Genomic DNA, 25,516 nt, shown 5'->3' on the forward strand with positions numbered 1-25,516 from the left:
TAGGTTTGCCAAAAATTGTCTCAGGGTATACAAGCCCTTGTGTTGTGAGTACTAAGAGAAGAAGTCGTGTCGATGACCTGTTTTCCTGAACAATATTTTGGCTCGGAACTCCTAAAAAATAATATTCAATACATCGCAATCAGTTTTGGCAAAATACCAACGTTAACATTGGTTCACGGTGAACTCGATTACCTGATTGAGTGAAATGTCTTAATCATAAGTCATTGTTACCACCTGGTATCAGTGACCTATGATTATAAAGATATTTTAAGTATAACTTTTAATCAACGATTTTTGTACAACATAAGGAAGAACTAGTTGTATTGTTGCTATTTACCTTATCATTATCAAACTCAATGAATAAAGTTATTAAGAAAACTATGTTCCTATTTATTCACAAGTTTTAACTAATTAATTTTTATTCATGATTGCCGACCTCAGTCTGAACTTCAAAAGTACGAAAAATCAAATTTCGGTGTTTTTTATACAATGTAAAGTTTCTCCTTAATACTCTTTCCTTGATAAACATTTTTCAAAAAAAACTATTTTTCCCTAACATTTAATTTCTAGTATCATCTGATTTATTACTTGGTAGGATACCAAAAATTTAAGCACCACATAATTCTTATAAGTGTAACACTACAGTTATTTTAAAAGCAATTAAATTAGTACCAGGAAGCGTCTCTTTCTTTTTAGACTTCATTCCTATTATCTAATGTCGATCAATGTTGTAGCCAACAATATTATTTTTGGATGTATTTCAGTCCGACTGCTCAATGCCATGAGGCCAACAGCATCTTCAATGAAAGAAAAAATTGATTACTCTAACCTCATACAATTGCTTCACATTACCATTTTTTCAGTAAATGGTAAGTAGCATGTCTTCGTTCATTAGTAAACACGAAATCGAGGTAACATGCACTTTTTCACTTACTGTTATTTATTTCGTGTAACATAAGTCATATCTTGTAACAAAAAATACGAATCAAGACCTTGACCTCGTTCCGCATTAAGAAGAGCTTGATGATTCAGTTAACTCCTTGACTTCATTTAGATAAGCGGCTATATTGTAAATTGATTTGCCTATAGATGATGAAACAATGTTGGCTTAAAATATAATACCTTGGAAGCACCCGTTCAGGGTTAGTAAAAGGTAACTTTTTTGGGAATATTGAAAAAGACACATAGTTTTGATAATGTAAAACTTATTTATTTTGGTCCCTTTAACATTATGCTAAAAGTAATATAACATTATAATATATTTATCACAATATAAAATATTAAAAATCAATATGTACCGACAGAAGTAATAATATAATATTCCATTTAAGATAATTCTCATAAAGATATACATAGATATAGCTCACTATAGTCTATAGAAAATTACTTTTCACAAGACTAATGCAACTTATAATAGGTAATATTTGAGTTTGTATTTAAAACGCTTCTAAAACAAAATAGAAGTGTTTTGAATAAATCTTAACGATATTTATCATAATTTTTCAAGGATCATTCATGAGGAGGTTATTTATGATGGTTTTTCTGGCGGAAGATATTTTCATTGCTAATATCCATTGTCACACTTTCATACATCAGTCTTGTTTAAAAAAAACATCGCTATCATACTCATTGTGTACATTATTATCATACTTTTTATGTTAAGTAATTCTAAACCGAACTTATTAAATCTATGTGAACCTAAAACTGAATATATTTGCTTTCTAACCTATTGAGAATAAAGTTGCGCTATCTATTGTGTTGATAAGTCTTGGGATACAAATTTTCAAATGATTAGCTAAAATTTTGCCGTAGTAAAATGATTTCTGAAAACTACTACGTTATTGTAACGAGCGCAATTATTGTTAACAGTGTTATAGTTACAAAGCTTTTTATTATTAGATAAAGTGGAATCTAATAATTAATTACTAGTTCACTAATTTTAAACTTGTAGCATAGCGAGTCAAAATCTATTTTTGACACCTAAAACCACTATCATATCATACTTTTCCGCATAACTTATAACTAATTATTATTTTTGGTATTTATGTACGAGTATATCTATCAACACTCTTGGCACCATCCCGTTCTCTTGCTGTAAGTCCTGTCTACAAAAGTTGCCTGTAAGAGATTGCTTGCAGCAATAAAGCCGCCTTTGCATGTCTACATTGTGTACTGTATACTCCTTACTGCTTCTTTTCCTGTATGTTATACGTTTAATAGTGTTTCTTCTTCTTTTTCTAATTATCTTAACCCCTAGTGTAAATTTATAACATATCAAACGTTTAAGATACAACAAGTTATTAAATCATCATGTTTGGTCATCAATATAAATGACAGATTAGAGCTAACGCAATACAACATATCATATTATCTATTGTCTATACTTTAACTGTTCTCGATGGGCCCGTAGCGCTGTCTAAACCACATCATTCCACTATAATCAGGTTCATAAACATCAGGAATTTCTTTATCAATGGCTTCACAGTAAACCATCTTGACGGACGCCTCACCAAATAGCCTCTCCTCAAATTTTATGAGCTGTTTGAAGAAGCCGGTATTTGGTCGGATTTGTGGCCTGAAATTGATTTACTTTTAGAAATAATTCAAATACGAGTACTAGAGTAAATAATTTTGCATCTATGACAACGATTATATAGATGTTAATGGATTTGTGTATTACTAGCTATTTGTCTTTGTAATTAACACGAATAGATAAATGACCACCGGATGGTAAGTAATAATTCAGTCTAAGATAGACGCATGCTAAATAAAGTATCTATGAGAGGTATTTTATATGTTATATATCTCATCGTTTTTATCTTTACTAGCTATAACTGGAGTTTCACGCTAGATCAAGCATTTATTATGGTCATCACCTTAACCAATTGACGTCCACTGCCGGACATATGATTTTTGTAGCGAGTTTTTCAGTTATCAAAGGTCCTAAGGTACTTGTTTACGACTTTCGTGTAAAATTTCCCAAAGTGGTTACAAGCCGGAAATCTATTTCAGGAACACTCTCTCTATCTTAAGCAAATTAAGCGCGTATTGTGCCGGGGAATAAATTAAAATGTTAAAATATTCTGTAATCGTACATAAATACTTTACCTTCTTTGTTTTAAGTGGTGATAGGCATCTCTGAGGGTCATCTTTCGCCATTTTACTAGATAGGCTAAGCAAAGTGTTACTGATCTTGAAACACCGGCAACACAATGTACAAGCACATCTTCATTCCTTGAAACGACCTATTAAAAAAGTGTAGTTATTAGATTTTTGACGCGCTCCAATAAAGTTTACAATAATAGTCAGTTTATAATAATTATGAATTAAAGATTGCATTCATTTTATTTTGTTTTAAATATTAAAACATCGGCACAGTATCTGATTTAAAAAAATCTCTTTACGCATACTGTAAAATCTATTTATCACACGAAAAGTCTCATCTCAGTTCGCTAACCACAAATAGTTATCATGGGCCGTCTGCATCATGTGCACTTTTCTACTTGTTTTGTGATTGCGAAATACTTTCTTACCTCATTTATAAGATCAGCGACCCGTTCCATATAGGGATGCATATCTGAGTTTGGTGTATCAAGCAGTGGTACGTAATGCCTTGGAACGTAGTCTTCAGGGGGTGGTGGAAGTTCTGGAGCTGCATTCACGACTAAACCAGGATGTAATGCCTTGACAGCACCCGGCAAAGCATGAGCACCGCAAATATACACTGAGTCGATAACCCGTGATACTCCGAGAGGACAGCCTCTAAAGGACAAATAAAAGTTAACATCAATAGTTTGTAAATCATGGCATAGTAAACACAGTTTTTATGATAGATTTCGGTCACGGTGGTCAATGATGATATTATAGTGATCAAGTATGTGAGCCAATATTCTCATTCTCATATGATGGGACAGCAGATCCGACAGGACCGGAAAGAAATCAGGCGCAGGAGCGACAGCTTAACGTGCTATCCATATATCGTGCATGGGGTTGAATCACCGCTTTTTTCAAAACTCCAGGCTAATAATAAGAATTTCTTGATAGAAATCTCCAATCCTATTCATTAATTGGCCCGTCCCCGTGATCGAACCGAGGACCTTGGGATTTGCAGTCGAACATGCTCATCACTAGACCAACGAGGAGTTACAACGGCATAGCATAGACTACGATAGCTCTAATCGTGCCATATTTTTTGATGCTATGATATACGTCTATCTGTTTGTTTTAGTTTGGGGAGGAATATCATTTCAAGTTATTTTAAACGGGACATTAAATATGTTCTTTTGTTTTTTTTTTAAACACGGTAAATATTCCCAAAAATGCCCGACTACAAAAAAGCTCCATAATGTCGTAATACCGTTTTGTTCAAAATCACGACTTTATACGACCCGTATAGACCAAACACTGATAGAGAAAAGCGAATTAAAGCAGAGATACTTTAATAGTTCGGTCAACTACAAAAGTAAAAATTGAAAAAAAAATCATGGAGAAATATAAAATCTAAACTCAAGGTAGTAAAAAATGGAATCAATAATTTAAAGTGGTAGAAGTTTAATAATAAATATCCGAATTAAAAGGTATAGTAACAGTGAAGATGAGTAACAGACGTTTTCTACGTAAGAACTTCGGTTTGTTTATAAACATGCCTCCATTGATAAGTCATAATTTTATACCGAGTTGTTGAACGTAAGCCGTGCAATTTATTGGACAGAGATTTTTCAACGAATCCATAAATAACACGACATTTTCACAAATGAAAACAAATTTATTAATTATAAACGCACACAGCTAAAGTTCAAATCAAACTTCACTTTTAGGTTCAAGAAATTTTAATAAGTAATTTCTACCAATTACGACAATTGTAATAAAATTAATAATATCCGGATCATACTAGTGGGATACAGGTGTATCTTAGATAGTTAAATGCACAGATTTGACGCTGATGACGTTTTAAATCTTTTATTTGATGCATTGTTGTATGACGTTAGAGGCTGTTACTTTTCTCTTAAATTCCAATAAGTATTGTTATATCTTATGCATAGTAATGTTATTCAGGGTAAGATGTGGTGCATGACAAATTGAAAAACTTCAAGCTATTTTTTGTTGCACCTATATATAAATGAGTAGTTCAGTTAAACTAAAACAATAAATGATTAACAAATTCCTTGAAGACTTTTAGTTTTATTTATTACAATATGGAAATATGATTCTGATTTGGTTGATATGGGACTGATTGCAGCCCGGATTGTCGAAAGTAATTATATTTGTTAGTTGTAATATTCAATTTGAAATTTTTAAATCGTCATTCAAGATAAAATCTGATTGCTACTATAGGTTAGTTAAAAGTAATCAATAAATAAATTCCTTTCCTTCCATATTGATTAGTTAGTTAAGAGATGGCAGAAATCTGGAATGCAAGACATATTTTACTCCGAAAAAACGTCAACAATCCGGCACGTAAACAGCATACCAGTCGGTTGTGTCATTTTGGCGGGCGGCCAACGCGTCTGACCTAGCGCGAACTTGCGTACTCATACCTTCGATTTTGGACGTGGAATTCTAACTTGCAAAAGTTTAATTCTACGATTTGGTAAATATTAAACTTACAAAAATGTTTTGAATTATATTTCTATAAAGGGAAAGAATATAATAAAAAGGTCAGTAGGTTGTACATTATGGAATAACATTATGAAGACAATTTCTACTAATGACTTCTATTTTAAGATGAAATACATTGCAACTTTGTATTTCTTTAGATCAAATTTACACAGTACTTTTTGTTATCAATAGAAGCGCACTATTAAGGAATTATTTATTTCCGTTTCGAAAAATTAACGAAATTCACTTTATCGCTACCATTTATTTCGTTGTCCTAATAACTTTGAATTCGCTGGATTATTTTTCCAAAATTATTACCCACCTGTTCAATTCCTCCTTTGTTATCTTCAATTCTGCAACATCAACTCTAGGTTCATTTTCATTCCCAACACTAGAAACTTTATCTTCGACCGTAAGGACCTTCATTTTCTTAGCAACAATATCAACTTATTCCACTTCACCTACTTCAACTTTAAAAATTCACTTAATCAGCAAAACTTTATTTTAACTCAACATTAATCAAAATAATATATTTTTTTTATGATTTTTGGAGTAGTTCTTGCATTTAAAAGTTTTATTGAATTCGTGCTTTTAATGTCTTTTTCGTTTCAGTTATGAAAAGTTCTCGTAACGTATTTTATATCGTGATTATTTTCGAGAACAGCAATGCGCGTCCACTTTCGTGCTTCTACACGCACTGAGCTGTGCCCACTGAATCTGAATCTCTGAAATTCTGGTCACCTGTGATTGCTACGCCGGCAGTATCCGGCATTCCGATAGCTATTCTCGTCCAACGGTGACTTATTTTGTTTACAATGCGAGAATCGCTGCTTTTGGTTTGCTTAACGAGGTTTATTTGTGGGTTTGAAGGGAATTTAAAGAAATATAGATATAAATGTTTAAATCATTCGCGTTGATTTCAATTAATATTATATATTGCATAGAAGCAGGCGTTACTTTGCGGAAATCCATGATATATTATCAAAATTAAGCTAAAATTTGCTATACTCCGCGAAAAGCAGGAGAATCTGTGTGGTGTAATTTATAATTTCTTCAATCCTTATACTCCACACCAAACAGATCTTCGGCAGATCTTAACAATTATTCATTGTAAAGTCAACATATCCTGAGGATGCTCCGGTTTCGGAGCGAAACGTGCGTAGAGGGTATATTGTCGAAGCTCTGTTTGGTGTGGAGTATAATGATTGAAGAAATTATAAATTACACCACACAGATTCTCCTGTTTTTCGCGGAGTATAGCAAATTAAGCTTAATTTTGATAATTAATATTATAGTTTAACACAAATAACCATTTGTTTCTCCGAGGCTATCTTCTAGAAGACTTTCTTTAACCACGAAGACTGACGAAGAAGAAGAAGATTGATGATTGACGAAGAACATTATTCCTATTACGTACTTGAAGTTTCTATTTTTTTTCTTAACTGGATGTGGAGCTCAAATAAAGAGTATAATTAAATAAATTACATAAAAAACTAACACACTTTCGAATTAATAATATTAGACAGGATTCAAATTAATTTCTTCTTCTTAGTCATACACTCTTTACAGAGTGGTCGTGGCTGCCGAGATGAATACATGGCGTTAAGCTTCATTTGATCGCACGTAACCCGCGTGAGTCTTTTGGCATTACGGAAACCACCACAGTGGTCTTGTTCAACAATTTCACCGTATCCGTCCATCAAGTAGGTAATCGCCCTCTGGTCCTTTTTCCTTAAACCTGTCCTTGCACCCATCGTTCAATCGACCCCTCATTCCATGAGATGTGACCAAAAATTTCAGTGTTTGTAACTGCACCGTCGACGAAAGTCGTTCCATAGCATTAAGCTCTATTAAAATGGAATTTGGTGTGGAATGTAGTCTAAAAGATCTTTAAAAGACGCCTCCAGCACCCCATCTCCAAAGCAGTATAAATAACGTGTTTTTATTACTTTAGTGGTTGAATATTTTTAACTGTCACTGCAAATAGAACATCTATGCTCACAGTCATAACTGCGAGTATAACAATTAGCACATAAAATCTCCAGTTTATAAAGAAAGCTCAACAACTACTTAACCAAACCTTACGGTAAAATCTTCAATTCACTTATTTTAAACTTGCCAGCACAAAGTCAGTTGCGCGGGCGTTGAACCTACTATTATATGTCTGTATAGTAGTTATTATTAGGAAGCGGTGGTAGCCCAGTGGATAAGACTTCGGCTTTCCATTCGTGGCGACCGAGTTCGAGCCCCGACACGCACCACTGACTTTTCGGAGTTGAGTGCGTTATTTAAGCAATTTAAATATCACTCGATTTAAACAGTGAAGAAAAACATCGTGAGGAAACCTGCAGACCTAAGAGTTGTCCATTATGTTCTCAACGGCATGTGAAGTCTACCGTTCGGCATTTGACAAGCGTAACAGACAACGGCCCAAACCCTTCATATTTGAGAGGAGACCCGTAAGTGGGCCGGTAACGGGTTGATCGTAACTATTAAAATTGGATGGTATTACATTTATGTACATAAGCCTAATGGAAATATTTTATTCATTTGCTCGTATTGGTTTTTATTTCTTCAACTTCAAAAAGGCTTAATTCTTTGACCTGTTACAGTTTTATTATACGAGCGTATACGTATAGACAATGGTTGTTGCACAACAAATACTTAATTATATGTTAGTAGAACGCATTATCTCTTTAGTAATAATTTGTATACTATTATGTGGGCAGTCGCATTCCTCATTCCAACGCGAGAAGATGATTTTACTTATCTTCATTCTGTTAATTGTCATATCATATTTTTATATTATTCGAACTCGGAATTATTGGGCTAAACAAAATGTGAAACACAGTGTACCGATACCTTTATTTGGAAACCACTTCCTAAACTTCTTTGGACTGAAAAGCATGGCTTGTATTTCTACCGACTTGTACAATAAGTATCCTAAAGAGAAAGTTGTGGGATACTTCCGCGGACCAACGCCCGAGTTGATTATAAGAGATCCAGAAATAGCAAAATACATATTAAACGTGGATTTTGCTCATTTTTACCCACGCGGCTTAGCAAGGAATGAAAAGAAAGAGCTACTATTAAAAAATATTTTTCATACCGACGGTGACTCCTGGAAACTTCTGCGTCAAAGAATAACTCCGGCATTTACTACAGCAAAACTGAAAGCTATGTTTCCCTTAGTCATTACATGTGCAGAAAAACTACAATGCTTAGGCGAAGTAATAGTGTCCAAAGGTGACTGTGATGTGCGTGAGCTGATGGCTCGATTTTCTACGGAATTTATTGGCGCCTGTGGTTTTGGTATAGAGATGGATACGATAAATAACGAAAATTCAATATTCAGAAAATTAGGTAAGAAAATGTTCGATCGTTCGTTTAAAGAAACGATTTTGACTGGCCTGTGGGATATATGCCCTGGGCTCAGAAAAATTATGCGTCTAATGAATAAGGATGTGGAAAAAACACTAGCTGACATAAGCATAAAAATATTTGAAAAACGAAACTATAAGCCTTCAGGGCGGAACGACTTCGTTGACTTACTTTTGGAACTGGCAGCGAACGGTAAAATAGTTGGTGATTCTATTGAGCATAGACATTTGGATGGAACACCCAAGAAAACTGAAATGGAGATGGACCTACAGTGTTTAGTTGCACAAGTTTTCGTGTTTTTCGCAGCTGGTTTTGAAACATCTTCATCAACTACTAGTTTTGCCTTACACCAGCTTGCTTTTAATCCTGAAGTCCAGATTAATGTTCAAAACGAAATCGATGAAGTTCTCTTAAAATATAACAATAAGTTGTGCTATGATGCCGTAGCAGAAATGAGTCTCTTAGATATGACACTCAAGGAGTCTTTAAGGATATTTCCTCCGTTGGGAAACTTGCAAAGAGTTTGCGCTAGCACATATACGATTCCCCAACTCGGCGTCACTCTTGATCCTGGAGTGAAAATCATTATTCCCATACAAGCGATGCAGATGGACGCACAGTACTTCCCAGATCCCAAAGAGTTCAAACCGGAAAGATTTACTACTGAAAACGTAAATAACCGACCAAAATATGTGTATTTGCCTTTCGGTGAGGGCCCTCGAGCATGTATCGGTGAGTGATACTTAGATTTTTCTTTCGTATTAAGCTGACGATTTCTTCCCGTAAATTACAAAAAGGTGAAGTTGCATTGTGAATAATCCTTACTTATCTAGTATTATACCTCCGAAAGTGTGTTTGCTTGTTTGTCCTTCTTTCGAGCCCTAATTACAGCAGCAAGAAGTTTCTTGCTTCTTGACGTGCCGAAACTACTGAACCGATTTTACTAAAATTGAGAAGAATTATACCAAGGATGTCAATTTTAACCCGGAAATATTAAAAGTATTAATAATACCAGCGCGATTTGTGAATTAAGCAGCTACTAAGGTTCGATTACCACAACTTTAAAATGTTTGTGTGATGAAAATTAATATTTTCGTTTTACAGTGTCTGGGTGTTTCAATGTATATTTTTCATAAAAATATTCATCAGTCATTTTAGTGGTATTACCCCATAACCAGTAGCGTGCACTTCATAAATGCACAAAAGCACTGCCTACCCTAAATTAATTGTATAGCTGCTATAGGAGTAGGATTTTTTAATTTTCTGCTTCCCTCCTGCTTTATGCCTACCAAATACCCTGTGCAAACCACTGCCCATAGAATGGCTAGATGGCGATGTGTGTAATGTCGTAGTATATAATAAATATACTATAAGTATATATATTTTAAGTATAGATTTTAAAAACTTACTTTATTGTTAGCTATTAATTATATATATAAATAATTAATTAGCTATATATTCCTCGAAATTATCTTATACTAGCTAAGCCCGCAGTGTAACCTGCGGTGAATAGTTTGTAGAAGTAATCGCAATAAAAAAACATGGACAAACTTACTCACCGAGGGTCATTAACACCGCGCGGCGCAGCTTGTAATCTTATAGGTACTAATAATTAATAGGTTTTTTACATGTCACGTAAGGGTTAAGGCGTGTTGGAATTTTAATAACTTTTGATATCTTAAAATCCTTTACTGATGCTTAATGCAGAGATCGCAAACCAATTTATTAACCATATAAGTATTTATTCTAAAGAAATAGCTGTCAAAATAAGCATTCATCCACATAATCGTAGGAAATAGAACCTAACATTGCAAAAGGTTCTGATGGCAATTACTGCTGCTATTAAGATAGTGATTCTACCGACGCGGTTATTAGTTCAAATTTAAATAGCGGGCAAGATCTCGTTGTAATATTTGCTTAGTATTTACCTTAACAACATTTAGAGCGGCTCATAAGCCATAACATTCTTATCTCGCGGAATTACGAATACACTGTTAGCACGTAATTGAAAGTTATGGCGAGGTGATAACCAGTGGCGTGCACTTCATATATGCACAAAGGCACTGCATACCCTAAAATTGAAATATAGCTCGTATAAAAGGAGGATTTTTCCATTCTGTGCAATTTTCCTACTGTATGCATACCCTGGTAAGAAACCCAGTACACGCCACTGGTGAAAACCCCCTGGGCTTTTTTTTTTTTTTTGTTTTTTTTTTTAGAGAAGTTCAAATACAAAATTTGTGGTTTCTCGGTCCAGCTTATTATAGAGATTCTATAATATAATTAGTAATCAATAATATTTGCTACTACCTGTTTTTTTTTTGCGCTTGGAAATGCATTGACGCATCCCTCCCGGAGACAGGTAATAAATAATCTAACCTGTTTCCGGAAGGGTATGTGGGACTCGCTGACACGAGATCACAATACCCACTAAAACCCAGCGGAACCGTCTACGCCATACCGAGACACCACAGGATCGCTTTCGCATGCTACTGTGGCAAATATTTGCTACTACCTATGGTAACTTCTACGAGCAGTGCGGTGAAGGCAGATTAGGATAAAGTTGCTGCCACGGGCCACCCTCCTTCCGCGGGTGTCGTACGAGGTCCTGAACTTGACTTAAATCCAACAATACCTTATTCAAAAACACCAAAATATAAAATAAATGATAATTATTCACTTATGTGACGATAAGTTACTAATTATTTTAAGTATTTTTATAAAAATGAAAAAAAAAACACAAAAACTGTATGTGGAATTTTATTTGCTTATGTACGAACTACGAAATTAGTTTTGATAGGTACTGTTTAAGTTGCATACCAAAAATACCCTACCAAAAAAATGCTTTCTAGCATACGTGCATTGCGAGCATGGTGACTGTTGTTTCGATTTATTTCAGTAGTTAAGTACCAAATCTATTATTTAAGAGGAATAAGTATGCAGTACCCTGACAAGAAAAATCGCATCCTTAAAAGGCCTTGGCCTTTGCGAATAACCTATAAAATATGTGTACGAGAGCTATTGTGATACGCTCGACCGGATCTTACGGATCTTTGGAAGTGGTATATATGGTAAATTTTTATGAACACTTTGTTAGCGCGATGCACGATCTTTGTGGCGCCATCTAGTTTTGATAATGAGGAGAGCGCCACATGTGTATCAATAATTAAATAATAATAATGGAATATAACGGAGAAGGGGCCTCTATGCTACTACTACCATCTACTACGTTGGGAGCCGTTTATTCCAGCAGTGGTCTGTTATAACCTATAACATTATAATAACTACGTAAACATAAAATTATCATGTATGGTCCATTATGTTTTATTTACGTAAATAACATTTTCATTACGTTTAAGTGCAAAGTACGTACGCAAAAGTATTAACAATTTTTTTAAGACAAGTAAGAAAAAATTCGTACCTATATACTGCAGTACGCGTGGAGAAAGATCTAGAACACCCTCATATTGTTTAAGATAAGATGTAATGTACGTAACATTACAAAGACTTACTGTTATCATCGCAATATGTGTTTAATATTATAATTTAGTGCATATTTTCCATTTGTTTAAAAATAGCACCGAAAATAATTATTGCAGTGTAGCACATACCATCAGTTAGCTAAGATGTTTTTAATTCTTGTGATTATTTTGCTCTTCTTGATTTATCTTTACGCTACCAGAAATCACGACTATTGGACACAAAGGAGTGTAAAACATGACACACCCTGGCCACTATTTGGAAATCATATAAGGAATGTGTTCGCCATCAAAAGTCTAACCGCAATTACTACTGAATTGTATAAAAAGTATCCTAACGAGAAAGTTGTGGGATACTTTACCGGAAATACACCACATCTGATAATCAGAGATCCGGATATAGTAAGAGATATTTTAAATGTGAAGTTTGATCATTTCCATCCTCGTGGTTTAGGTAGGGACACAAAAAAGGAACCTCTTATGGCCAACCTTTTCAGTGTTGATGGGGATGAATGGAAACTACTACGTAATAGGCTAACTCCAGCTTTCACGACCGCTAAATTGAAAGCCATGTTTCCGCTAATCATAAAGTGTGCAGAAAAACTTGATGGATTAGGTGAGGATATAGTAAACAAAGGCGGAGAGTTTGATGCTCGGGAATTGATGGCACGTTTTACTACGGATTTTATAGGTGCTTGTGGATTCGGAATCGAAATGGATACTCTTAACAATGAGAATTCTTTCTTCAGAAAAATCGGCAAGAAAGTTTTTTCACGTTCTCTAAAAGATGTAATGATGTTTGGAATGTGGGAAATATTCCCAGAAGTCAGAGGTATGCTGAACATGTTTGATAAAAATGTAGAAAAAGCGTTCATTGATATTATAACAAAAGTTTTCAAAGAACGCAACTTTAAGCCTTCGGGCAGAAATGACTTCGTGGACCTCCTTCTGGATTTAGCAGCGAAAGGCAAAATAACTGGCGATTCCATCGAACACAGAGAACCGGATGGTTCTCCAAAACAAACCGAAATGGATATGGATCTTAACTGTTTAATTGCCCAAGTGTTTGTATTTTTCGCTGCCGGTTTTGAAACGTCTTCCTCGGCTACGAGCTACACTTTACACGAGCTTGCTTTTCACCCGGAGATACAATGCAAAATACAGACTGAGATCGATCAAGTTCTATCGAAGTATGGCAATCAATTGTGCTTTGATGCCGTAGCAGAGATGACATTCTTAGAAATGGCTTTCAAGGAGTCCTTGCGATTGTTCCCGTCTGTGGCTACGTTGCATCGAGATTGCGCGAGGAGATACACAATCGAACAACTCGGGTTAACTTTAGAACCGGGCGTTAAAATTATTATTCCACTTCAAGCGATGCAAATTGATGGGAAATATTTTAACAATCCTGACGAATTCATACCAGAAAGGTTTACCAAGGAAGAAGATACCGCGAGACAAAAGTATATTTACATGCCTTTTGGTGCAGGGCCACGAAGCTGCATAGGTATGTAGGCTTTATAACATCACACAATTTTTTTATTTATTCCTTGTTCATGTTCGTCGTACTGCAGGGCCACTTACACTAACTAGATAGAACTATATTGGATAGAAGCAGGCTTTACTTTGCGGAAACCCATGATATATTATGAAAATTAAGCTTAATTTAATGAATAATTGTTAAATTAAAACTTTCATTGTAAAGTCAACATTTCCTGAAGATGACGTGCGTAGAGGGTACATTGCCGAAGATCTGTTTGGTGTAGAGTAAAAGGATTGAAGAAATTATAAATTACACCACACAGATTCTCCTTTTTTTCGCGGAGTATAGCAAATTAAGCTTAATTTTCATAATAGATAGAATTATATAATTTATGGATAACTATAAGACAAATGAATAAAAGATGACATTCAACATTATAAAAGGCATGATATTAAAATAGTGTAATATAGTGATACTCTGCGAATATTGAAGTAAAGGTCATTAAATATTCTCAGAGTATCTCAACAATTCACGGAACAATGCTGTCCACTCGTGATGGAATAGATCCCATTGAGCATTGCTGTCCAAGAGCGCATTGAATAACGAGATTGAACGCGGTATAGGTGCCATGCTACTTATAGCAACAGGGGCAGAGATTTTGCGACTGCGTCTTTTTGGAGATGTTTGCGTTAAATTGATCGACTTTTCGATTGCATTTTCGCGACTCGCGCTGACGATGGTGCTTTATATAGAAAAAAACGTCTAATCCGTCACTAGAAACCCTACCACTTGATTATTAGGTATTAACTAATATAAACAAAGTTAAAGCTGGTGCTTAACTACTTCCGATTTCCAAAATAACTTAGTTATGTTCGTTGTTCTAGGTGCTCGTTTGGGCCAGATGCAGTCGCTCGCAGGTCTCGCCGCCATCTTGCACAAATTCTCCGTGGAGCCGGGAGAGAAAACACAAAGGAAACTTAAAATAAATCATCGCCTCAACGTTGTACAAGGCGTCGTGGATGGCATACCTCTAAGATTGAAATTGAGAAACAAATAAATTAAAAAAAAAAATCTGTTCTGAAATGCTTACGCATTCATTATGCATAGGTACGTATACCTATACAATAACCTTTATTAATAATTGGTTAGACTCTAGAATGTACCATAATAAACAAACTATACTTACTCTTGATTACGGATGATTTTTTGTTCTCACTCTCATAAAGTACCTACCTACCCAAGCAGGTTCATAGTAATTATGAACTTGAACAAAGTTTCATGGTTAATTTAAGAAAAGACTCAAATCTTTTAAAGTTATTTTAGTAAAGTAAAGTTAGCTTACAGCGAACTTGTCGGACACCAGATAATTTCACGTCGTATCTCATACTTAGAAATAGGATGACAAAATGAATTGCAAATTACATAATTATTTATCTCTTGGCGTTTATGTTAGACCCAGCGGGCTAGTGTTTGAATCCTCATTGTCGGGGCCCTAATTTAACAGTAGGTAAAGAGATTCCAATACAATATTAAAGTTATATGATAAGTAGATATTATAGTATTCTGTATCTGATATTAGCAAGCTAATAAAAAACGTCAAAGTCAGCTTGTGCCAATCTAAACAATGAAATATTTTGACATATCTACTAGTGTTATATAATTTTCATATTGTTAGTATTAATTTATGAAATTTATGAAATTAACTTTTATAAAAATATTTGATTTGTAAAAAAAAAAAAGAAAATGTCAATACAATATGTAAGAATCTACTATGGTCCATGCGAATCGTTTTACACATTTTCCCACAAGCCTCAAAAACTACGTGGAATTCGAGGTAATTTGCACAAATTTTCTTTCACTGGCTCTAGTAGGTTCTCATGTTACAACTGCGGATCTCGAAGATACCTCATAGGTGAAAATAACGAATCAACACATCATTAAGAACGTATAAAAACCGTGTCATGTACACACACGGTTTTTGTCTATTGAACGTTTCCGCGAGTGTGAAGTGAGACGGGCTCGGGGCGCGTTTTGTCTGTTTTTGGATATATTGCATTGCATGCTACAATGGCTGAATCTGAATGTTTTTAATTCAGTGCTGTCAAAAAAAATAGGTTTAAAACCCGGATATTAACGGTGTTCATCTCCGTGCCTCGGAGAGAATTCTTAGCCGTCGTCGGTCCCGTTTCACTTTATTAACATGTGAATTTTAGTTATAATATTCATTAAAACCCGCTAACCCACAATGGAAGTATAAAAAGGACAGAGCGAGTCTGTGGCGCCAATTAATGAGTACCTAACCTACAATGTTATTGTGGGTACACGACAGAATCTATTATGATATTGTGACCTACATAAAATGTGGTGAACATAAAAATTAAATCTTGTTTTATTACAATTTTTTTTTTGTAATTTTTGAATTCCACTACAAATTAACCCTTGACTGCAATCTCACCTAGTAGTCAGTGATGATGCAGTTTAAGATGGTAGCGGGCGACACCGGAAGACTAAATCGCTCGCGGCACGTCTTTGGAATGAGTAGGATACGGCTATCAAAATTAGCACAGACAAATTTTTAGAGGTTAAATTTACAAATAAAATACTTTTACGATAAAATAATATAAGATTATATGGTTAATATTTAAGCATTTTATTGAAGTAAATTAAATGAATTTTAAATGGAGAAATAGTAGCATTTTGCTTTGGAATTTTTTTCTGTAAAACTAGAATAGGGAGATCAATCGCTGTAAAATAAATAGAGTTGAAAATGTAAAAAGTTGAAATTATTGTGAGAAACTGCTATATTTTTATGATTTATCCAAAAGCGTAATAACATATTTGGACGCTTTGTCAATGATATGTGCACTTGTAATTGACGTGCATATCAGTCCATATTTTTGTGTGTGTGCTATATAAAAAACGTGTAATATGCATGCTGTTGTTAGTGCTCTCATTTATTTATTATAAATATTTTTTTATATTGATTAGACAATTCCATAAATAAATCTTGATAATTCTCAGAGCACCTTCAAAAGCTGGGTTTCCGTGTAGACCTTGTTCCCGTGGATTTCGTAAACTTCTGCATGCTGGAGATGTGTGGACACGAGGTAATAGCTTTAGGTTTTGGACCTACGCAAGTTAGTTGTCTCGGCGTTGGTTAAACAATGTTTATCATAGTCGGTAACCGGATGGGTTTATGCCACTGCTTATTTTATTTCCTTCGTAGCCCACATGGCACGTTGAGTTATACTCCCCGGCAGTGACTGATTAAGCAAGCGCGGGGCCCGTAGCAAATTCTTTAAAAGAGCCTAAACGATTGGGGAACTCACAATAACCATCCATTTGTAATATTAAATAATAACTGTTTATTATGAATATGAAACTCATTTACGTTATAAGTTTTACATTTTCCGTTAGAAACTAAGATTTAGTGAGATTTAAGACTAAGTGAGTTCTAATCAACAGTCAACAGTTTTAACTTACATAAACATAGACAATAATGTTGCTAGTAACATAAAGTGCAAAGGCGAATCGCCACAAGCCCTTGATCTGTTATGGGTTCTTAAGTATAAAGTAGTAGAATACAATTCAATACTCAATACGTATCTTAAATACAATACGTATTTGCTATCTATAGGTTACAGTTTTGTGGGTAATTAATAGCGTAGTAAATAACTATAGGCGATGCTGTGGGCGTGTGCGTGTGCGTGTCTGTCAGTCAGTCAGTCAGAGATGAGTGGTATTAAATATGCGGAGCCCTCTTTCGCGCGGGACCCGAAGCAATTGCTACTCTAGCTACGTTGTTAATCCGGCACTGATCCCCGGTCTCTGAAGTTTGTAATCCTGTTGAGATCAATAATAATGAAAAAAAATTTTTTTTTGGCACTAGGTACAAGTTTTTTTAGTAATAATTGATTGACCAAGCAGAGCAAGGTGGTACCATTTGATGGTAATTAAATGGAAAACCATCGCCTATTAACGGAGCATCACTTTGCAGGGCATACAAGGAACACATCCTTAAAATTGTACAGCCTCATGTGCTTATTATTACACCGGCAATCTTCAGACCAGAAAACAGCAATACTTGGCAGCAGAAATAAACATGACGATAAGGCCTTCCCAAAAATCATGCGGTCGTCTGGATTCGATTGGTTTAGCAATAAGACCGCCTTTGTATACCGATGTTCGTGACAATTTTTTTTCGTTGTAGGTATTTTGTGTTTCACTTTAAATATATTTGTGTGGAATGAAGTGTAGAAACCTATCAAGTCTAAGTTAGCCATTTTAAATAACCGTTTCAGGTTTTTAGATGCAACATAAAGAATCTCTCCTTTAACACGGCATCTGAACGCGACGTGGTCTGCCGACGGGCCATCAATGCCGTCGTCGACTCCAGCGCCAAGTTCCTCAGAACCAGGAACTACTTGTGGTCGTGGGCGTTAATAGACGACCAGATATTCAGGAGCGAATATGCGCCAAAAGACTACTGGCCGTTTGATGTAGAGAAGAACTTCGACACGTCTCTAGAATGTACTGAGTGCTGCGGGATTATTAAGAAAAACACATAAGTGTGTGTATTTGAGTACCCAAATAAGTACTTACCAATATATCTCTATAGATACAGAGTTAATTAAACATACCAAAAAGCTCTGTCTGTAGTTATTTACATTAAAATTTTTTACTCGATAGTTTGGGAACTATTAATCATTCAATATTTTACATATATACCTACTCTGCTTGTTACTACTCTGTAATGTATGTAGCATCGGCAACAGCGCGCGAACCTCGGCTCTAGCGTGGTCATGACCTGGCATAAACGTAATGAACATATTTGTACGATATCTTGTGGTATATCTTTACATATCATTCATATGCCTCCTATTACTAGCTATGTATGTTTTTAAAAAAATATCAAAAAAAGGCCTGGTACTCTGGTAAGCTTCGTTCCGGTGTTAGTATATATATTGAGGGCTGCGCCATAGAGAGAGTCTGCAAAGCTCGAAATTTGGGATTGCTCTTGGATGCAGATTTGAGGTTCGAGGAACACTTAGCAGAAGTATTTCGCAATTGTTTCTACAGACTAAAGATACTCTACAAGGTCCGTCAGTATCTTTCAGTAGAAGTGCGCTTACAGCTAGTAGAGGCTTTGGTGCTGTCTAAACTAAACTACGCGGATGTTGTGTTCGGTCCTCGATTGCTGTGCCGTACGAAGCGTCTCATCCAGAGAGTGCAGAATGCATGTGCGAGGTTTTGTTTCGACATACCTCCTAGAACCCATGTAACTCCTTTCTTAAACAATCATCACTTGTTAAAAATGGGTTCTAGAAGGAAGTTGCATCTTGCAGGTCTTCTCTATGGCGTAATAAAGCAAGGTAAGCCTTTGTATTTAATAAATAAACTGAATTGGGTTAGTGACGATGAAAGGAAGCTTCGAAGCAGTCGAAACCAGCTTCGCATCCCACTTCATCGTACTGCTGCGTTTAGGGGCTCGTTCACGTACTCCGCCACGAAGTGTTGGAATAATATTCCTCCGCCAATCAAGAACTTTAAAAGTAAGTTTGGATTTAAGAACCAAATTAAACAATATTTATTGGCCAAACAGGTGGAATTCCAAGAACATGTGGCGGAGTCATCTTTTCTCTAGAGACAGTCTGTATACTTTACTATACTTTACTTTACCACTTAATAATTTTATCACTATTATATTACACTGTGTATCTTAATAAGTTTATGATATATGTACGTTTTTATTTTCAAGTTTATATAAATATATGTTACTTTAGTTTATTATTATTATTGTTGTGGATTTATTTAGTTAGTATTTTTTTTTTAAAACTAAGCTTAAAATGTGGTCAGTAGATGGCTACGTATTTCCGTGGTGTTACCTGGTACAAGGTGCCAACTGAAAATCAGCGCTGTATGCTCCCACTGGCGCATGCAGCACAATGCTGAGCTGGCACCTTTTTTCTAGGTTGTGCCACACATAACATATGTGGTGTTGTGAATATTGTAATGTGTGGCGCAATGTAAAAAATAAATGTTTCTTTCTTTCTTTCTTTCTTTACTCTTTTCAAATTACTAAACTGATTCTGATAAAACTTTAGAATTAATAATTAAATAAAGAGGAAATCAAAATAAAAACAACGCTGGATTTTGTATTTGTTATATTGAAACAATTTACAAGACTCCCGAATCCAATCCGCTAATAACAAATTTAATACATATATAATATTTTAGACTCAGTCAATAATCCCAGCAGCATAATCTAGTGAAGATACAATAGCATTAATTCTTAGCCTGCGAAATCTTTTTTTAGCATTTACAAATTAAATGTGAATGTGCTAATGCATCGCACCTTATGTAGTTAGCGTCACATCGAAGCTAGAGCTCCCTTTCACAGCCGTGAGTATACTTAATTAAATTGCTAAATTTAGTATATAGTAATAATATGATTTATTGTGTTTAATAACTACCATTTAGCAATAACGATTAACAAGCTAAAACGCTAATTCACAGGCTAATAAAATAAACGAAAAATAGCGTCAATTTAAGTATAACCAAATTGCTTTGTAATGGAAATAGTAATTATGTATCAGCGTTACTATCGTAGCGTGAGTGTTTGCGGTGAATTACTAAAGAAAAAGGTATCCCATTGCTGTAAATTTCTAGCCAAACGCAATATAAAAATACGGCTTTACAAGCGTGTTTTGTTAATAAAATTCCCAAAGTATTTCCCGGATACAATCCTCAGTATCGAGCCATAACGCATACTTAGCGTAACCCGCAAAACTTGTTTTACCGGAGGTTTATTTAGATAATATTTTGTAAGTACTGATAAATATGCAGTTAAATTGAAATTTAACATATTTTTTACAGGTATTTGAAAATTTAGCCTCCTTTTTTTCCCAGCAAGTGTGACTAAAAACGTCGTATAAATCGCGTATGCATTGATCTGTATACTTAGCAAACTGGTATCATAAACTACTGATGTAAAATTTATGCTTAGTAATTAAAACACAATATCATAAACTTCACAACACATTTATATGCACAAAAATATTTTAAAAAAAACTTTAAAACGAAGAATTTTTCGTCGGTTACGCTGCGGTAATGGGTCGATATAAATTTAGAAATTCTCCGAATAACATAGAACTAGATAAACAAAGTTAATGTAAGTCCCATACAAAATCTGACGGGGAAAGTGTGGCGTTGTTGTTTATTGTGTCGAGTGCTCAATTTTTTTTATTAAAACTTGTAATATGCATGTCCTTAAACGTGTAACACGTTATTTTCGGGTGTTGAGCACTAACTGACTCTATTTTATTACCACTAACTGTTTTTATACAAATGACAGCTGAAATCTTGTCCCCATATGAAGCACCAAATTTGACTTACGATTATCTGTGGAACTAATGATACAGTGTTTTAATTCTTTGGGCACTCGTATTAAAGCTTCACTAGCTCCAAAATGGCGTCAACCAATTGGAGTCAAAAATAAAGTGACAGCAGACAGCCCAGTGATAATATTAGAAGTTAGTGGCCCAACACCCTTTTCACTAGCAGACTGTCGGAAAAAAGCTAACGATTCGTTAGCGGAAATTTATTTTTCACTTACATTTTTATACGCTTAACAGTACTTCTATTAGGTATATAGATTGAAGGTAAGTTATTTAAATCCCTGTTAAGATTTTTGCCAGAAATAGGGCGTAGAAAATTTAAAGTAACATTGCTAGGCCAATTTCAGCATTATAGACATTTATTATAAGCATACGTTTAAAATAACATTAAATTTTTGAAAAAAACATTCCACACATTTCGAATTAAGCAAAAAAACTCTCTGAAAAAACTAAATAAAACTGCCAAGGTAATAACAATGGTTTTATATTTCATCTCTCTCTTATATTGACTCTTTCCAATAGAAAAGAGATACCACATCTCTTTTCTATTAGAAAGAGTCAACTAAATTTACAGTATTACATTTTATAATGTTTCCGGTATAAATAAGGAGCCTTTTCTGATAAAACCATCCAACTATTTATTTATAGTTTATTCCAAATCCATTTGTATGAAAAGGAAAGAAGTTTGACTCAAAAACTTAACTAAATACTCATATTTTTTGGACGCGTTCTCACGGGTTTTGTAATAGTTTAGCTATTCACAAAAGAAATCTCGCAAAACATCATAATTACATTAAATTGATTTTATTCAACCGTTCTAACAAATTGATTTGGAATTATAATTTAAAATATTCAATTTACAATCGAATTTCGATAGGCATAAATAAGATTAAAATTAACAGTAATGTATTTAACACCTTATACCGAAATACAATAAAAAAAATCATCTTATTGCAGCAATTGTTTATAATATTTTTAGTAGAACTATTCGCGATACTTGCGTTTACAGACACGCCCTAATAATTGTAACTTAAAAAAAATAAAAGATTCTATACAAAAATACTATAAAGTAGGAATATAATTTAGAGTAAAAAAATGTTATAAGTAATATTAAATAAAGGTATAACGGCAACTGATCGCAGATACCTTCAGTACCTTGTTAATGGAAAGTTATATTACTTAACTCCACTCATTAACTGATTATTAAAACCTATGTGGTACTTTTCGATGAATTATAATCTCGAAAAGCACGACCCACAAAGTCTTGTGGCTCAGAAGGAAAAATATAAGAAAGTTATATTTACTGTTAATTTAATGCACTGTGTAAAATAACAGCGCAATTATTTACATAAATATGTAACCTTAATAGGGATTACGAAATTCCGCAAAAAATAACAAAATGTGGCTCTTTCAAGAAGGAAGATGGCGAGACAACAATTCGATAAATCCAAGGTCACTGTCGTTAACATAACACTCGCTGTGACCTGAACTTGACCCGCCGTTCTTTCGTTTTTTTTTTTAAACCTCCGAGGAATCCGTTTGTGCCTGCAAGTTACTGAGCCAAGGTAATTCTTTTTTTAAATAATGGGATAAAATGTCCATGTCCATTTTGTGAATGCAAGCTTTAGGTAAGTGTGCCAAATGTTTTAAAATCAGTGCAGTGGTTGAGTCGAATGTAGGTGTATACAAACAAACAGACGAACCCACTTTCGTATTTATAACTTTCGTCTAGATTTATAGAGACAATAGTGCTTCGCTACCGGTAAATGGCACATCTAACTTCAGAACTGCAATATTCATTCTATTCAAATAATTATGCCTTTAAAAGAACTTAATAAAAGACAACTTTTGCCAGATTGAAAAGCGCACGAATTGAATTGAAATGAATTCAAATTTCGAAAACAAAATTCAGAACCATCACACTATAGAATTAGATAGGCCTTAAAGGACTTATTAAATAGGATTAGATCGCACACGCACAATCCCAACACACACAAGAAACACTAAAACGCCAGAGAAAAAAAGACCAAATTACTTGTTTTAAAGTTCAAATTCTCAGATCGCCCTTATCGAAACGTTAGTAATAATAATATCAGTTCTCAGTTTACAACTTCAAAAGAGCCATTATATCCGATCCATTTTAGTTAGAAATTAGTGAGTTTGAACTCGAAAATGAGCAGCGTGCAAATCTTATACTAAACTTTGTATGAAATAAATAAATAAATATACTACGACAATACACACACCGCCATCTTGCCCCAAAGTAAGCGTAGCTTGTGTTATGGGTACTAAGACGACTGATGAAAATTTTTATGAATAATATACATAAATACTTAGAATATACATATAAACACCCAGACACTGACAAACATTCATGCTCATCACACAAACATTTTCCAGTTGTGGGAATCGAACCCACGGCCCTGGGCTCAGTAAGCAGAGTAGGTGCAAACTGCGCCAATCGGCCGTCTGAGATCACATTTCACATTATGTAGCGTGCTAAAAACATAATAGCACTTTTTTTTTGTTTAATAATATTTAAATAGCGTCTGTAGATAATTTTCATCTAGCTTAATCTACTAACGTCACTACCTACATAACAAGTATTGCTCATGAAACAAACCCGTAGAATTACTATGCTGTGTTCAACTAACTGCCCCACGAATACAATAAATAACCACAGTCTAGTAATAATACAGTTAGATTCGTTGGTACCTTTGATCACCGCTATTTTGGGATTCAAACATTGTTAAAACACCCCAGAGCCCCTAGGGGTACCTTAATACCAGTATTAAATTAATATTATATAAAGTTTGAACAATTTCCATTTTCGAGTACCTAAAAGCTGTACAGATTTTTAGTCCAATTTTGACGTTTCAATGGATGGATTGAGATGATTTGAGATAGATCTCAAATGACCATCAACGTTAGCGTTATCTTTTATTTTAAATAAGGGATAAAACGTAAATATTTGTTCCTCCATTTTGAGTATCATATTACTATTACTCCAAAGTTAATTTTGTTCACTTAAAAAGTTACATTACGAGATCAGTCGCATGAGTGGTCGCGATGTGCATACATGTTCTGGGAATCGTATATTACCACAGTGCAAAGTAAAGATACAGCAGTTCGACGCCTTTGATCTCGCGGTAAGTTGAATTATCTAAAGAGTCGCAACAGTGTATAGGACCCTTACTAGTGATGCCAGTAACGGTCCTCCACCTCGACCCGCACTTACAACCTGATTGCTCTAAAAGCGTCGATTGACCTCTGTATACTACGCAATCGGTGGTATTACCAACGAAACGATTAAGGGTGGATTGCACCAAAATTCTAGTTAAAGTTACTGTTAGGGTTAACTATAACGAGAATCTTAACGAGCGTTAGTTCACATCGTCGAATTGTGTTGCACCATCATAAAATTCGCTAACGTTAAAGTTATACGGGTTACTAGTGAAATGAGGCATTTATGTCCCTAAAGATGCGTGGGCAGTATTTTTTCATATGACAATACTTTATGAAAATGACAAGTTGACAATTGACAACTGTGATTGACATTGACGACATGACAGATGAATACACATTTAGCGCGATTTATTGGCGCAATTTGTAAATTTTGTGCTAAAGGTTCTTTAATTTATTGAAAAAGTGCAATTTTCAGTTATGGAAGAACAAAAATCAGCACATAATAATGAATTTCAACAATTCCTGGCCAAGTAAGTATTTATTCAGTTTCAGATGTATTTTTAACTTAACACGATTGCAGTAATTTGTATTCAAAGCTTTATGATCCCCACATAAATATGACTGATAATTTTTTTTCCGCTTATCTAGAGGTCCCCGATAGAAGGAATGATCATGACCGAAGCTGTGGACCGAAGTATTTATTCCGTGCTTGGTTCTGTGATTTATTCAAAATTTTGTTTATTTTATTTGCAGAGAGAGAAGTTCTAATTTTACACAAAAGGAAGTAGACAGACTCTCAGATTTAGTTCATAAATACAAACAAATATTAATGTGCAAGAAAACGGACGGAGTCAGCTCCAGACAAAAAGAAAAAGTATGGAAATAGATCTTTCCAAGAAAGTATTTTCATCCCATTTCCTTAGCCTATCAATTCTAGGTAGATAAACTTTGTTTCGTCTCCGCAAATGCACATACTCTTCGTCTTCCGTATC

The 25,516-nt window shown here is 34.6% G+C and overlaps 3 protein-coding genes across 3 annotated transcripts; 2 read left to right on the plus strand and 1 right to left on the minus strand.

Moving 5' to 3' along the window:
* Nucleotides 1–2,155: 2,155 nt before the first annotated feature.
* On the minus strand, nucleotides 2,156–6,301 carry LOC120625741 (dual specificity protein phosphatase 14). Its single transcript, XM_039892914.1, has 4 exons — nucleotides 5,921–6,301; nucleotides 3,534–3,762; nucleotides 3,109–3,245; nucleotides 2,156–2,575 (listed from the first exon to the last, which is right to left on the minus strand). Exons 1-4 carry the CDS (start codon nucleotides 6,022–6,024, stop codon nucleotides 2,386–2,388), a joined length of 660 nt encoding a protein of 219 aa, XP_039748848.1. The 5' UTR covers nucleotides 6,025–6,301; the 3' UTR covers nucleotides 2,156–2,385.
* Nucleotides 6,302–8,341: 2,040 nt separating this feature from the next.
* LOC120625901 (cytochrome P450 6a2-like) lies at nucleotides 8,342–9,719 on the plus strand. Its single transcript, XM_039893167.1, has one exon. The coding sequence runs from the start codon at nucleotides 8,355–8,357 to the stop codon at nucleotides 9,717–9,719; it is 1,365 nt and encodes a 454-aa protein (XP_039749101.1). The 5' UTR covers nucleotides 8,342–8,354.
* Nucleotides 9,720–12,605: 2,886 nt separating this feature from the next.
* LOC120625899 (cytochrome P450 6B2-like) lies at nucleotides 12,606–18,523 on the plus strand. The gene is made up of 4 exons (XM_039893166.1): nucleotides 12,606–13,965; nucleotides 14,826–14,963; nucleotides 16,963–17,048; nucleotides 18,243–18,523. The coding sequence occupies exons 1-4, from the start codon at nucleotides 12,606–12,608 to the stop codon at nucleotides 18,507–18,509; spliced, it is 1,851 nt and encodes a 616-aa protein (XP_039749100.1). The 3' UTR covers nucleotides 18,510–18,523.
* The last annotated feature ends 6,993 nt before the right edge of the window (nucleotides 18,524–25,516 follow it).

This window comes from Pararge aegeria, chromosome 8 (genome assembly GCF_905163445.1).
Source record: "Pararge aegeria chromosome 8, ilParAegt1.1, whole genome shotgun sequence".
In the NCBI taxonomy this organism is placed as follows: Eukaryota; Metazoa; Arthropoda; class Insecta; order Lepidoptera; family Nymphalidae; genus Pararge; species Pararge aegeria.

Coding starts and splice junctions, on each gene's coding strand:
- LOC120625741 (XM_039892914.1), bottom strand. CDS start 6,024: ATGAAGGTCCTTACGGTCGAAGATAAAGTTTCTAGTGTTGGGAATGAA. Junction 3,763..5,920: donor ACAAAGGAGGAATTGAACAG/GTGGGTAATAAT, acceptor TTTGTCCTTTAG/AGGCTGTCCTCTCGGAGTAT. Junction 3,246..3,533: donor TCGCTGATCTTATAAATGAG/GTAAGAAAGTAT, acceptor CTTTTTTAATAG/GTCGTTTCAAGGAATGAAGA.
- LOC120625901 (XM_039893167.1), top strand. CDS start 8,355: ATGATTTTACTTATCTTCATTCTGTTAATTGTCATATCATATTTTTAT.
- LOC120625899 (XM_039893166.1), top strand. CDS start 12,606: ATGTTTTTAATTCTTGTGATTATTTTGCTCTTCTTGATTTATCTTTAC. Junction 13,966..14,825: donor AGGGCCACGAAGCTGCATAG/GTATGTAGGCTT, acceptor TCGTTGTTCTAG/GTGCTCGTTTGGGCCAGATG. Junction 14,964..16,962: donor TGTACAAGGCGTCGTGGATG/GCATACCTCTAA, acceptor GATAATTCTCAG/AGCACCTTCAAAAGCTGGGT.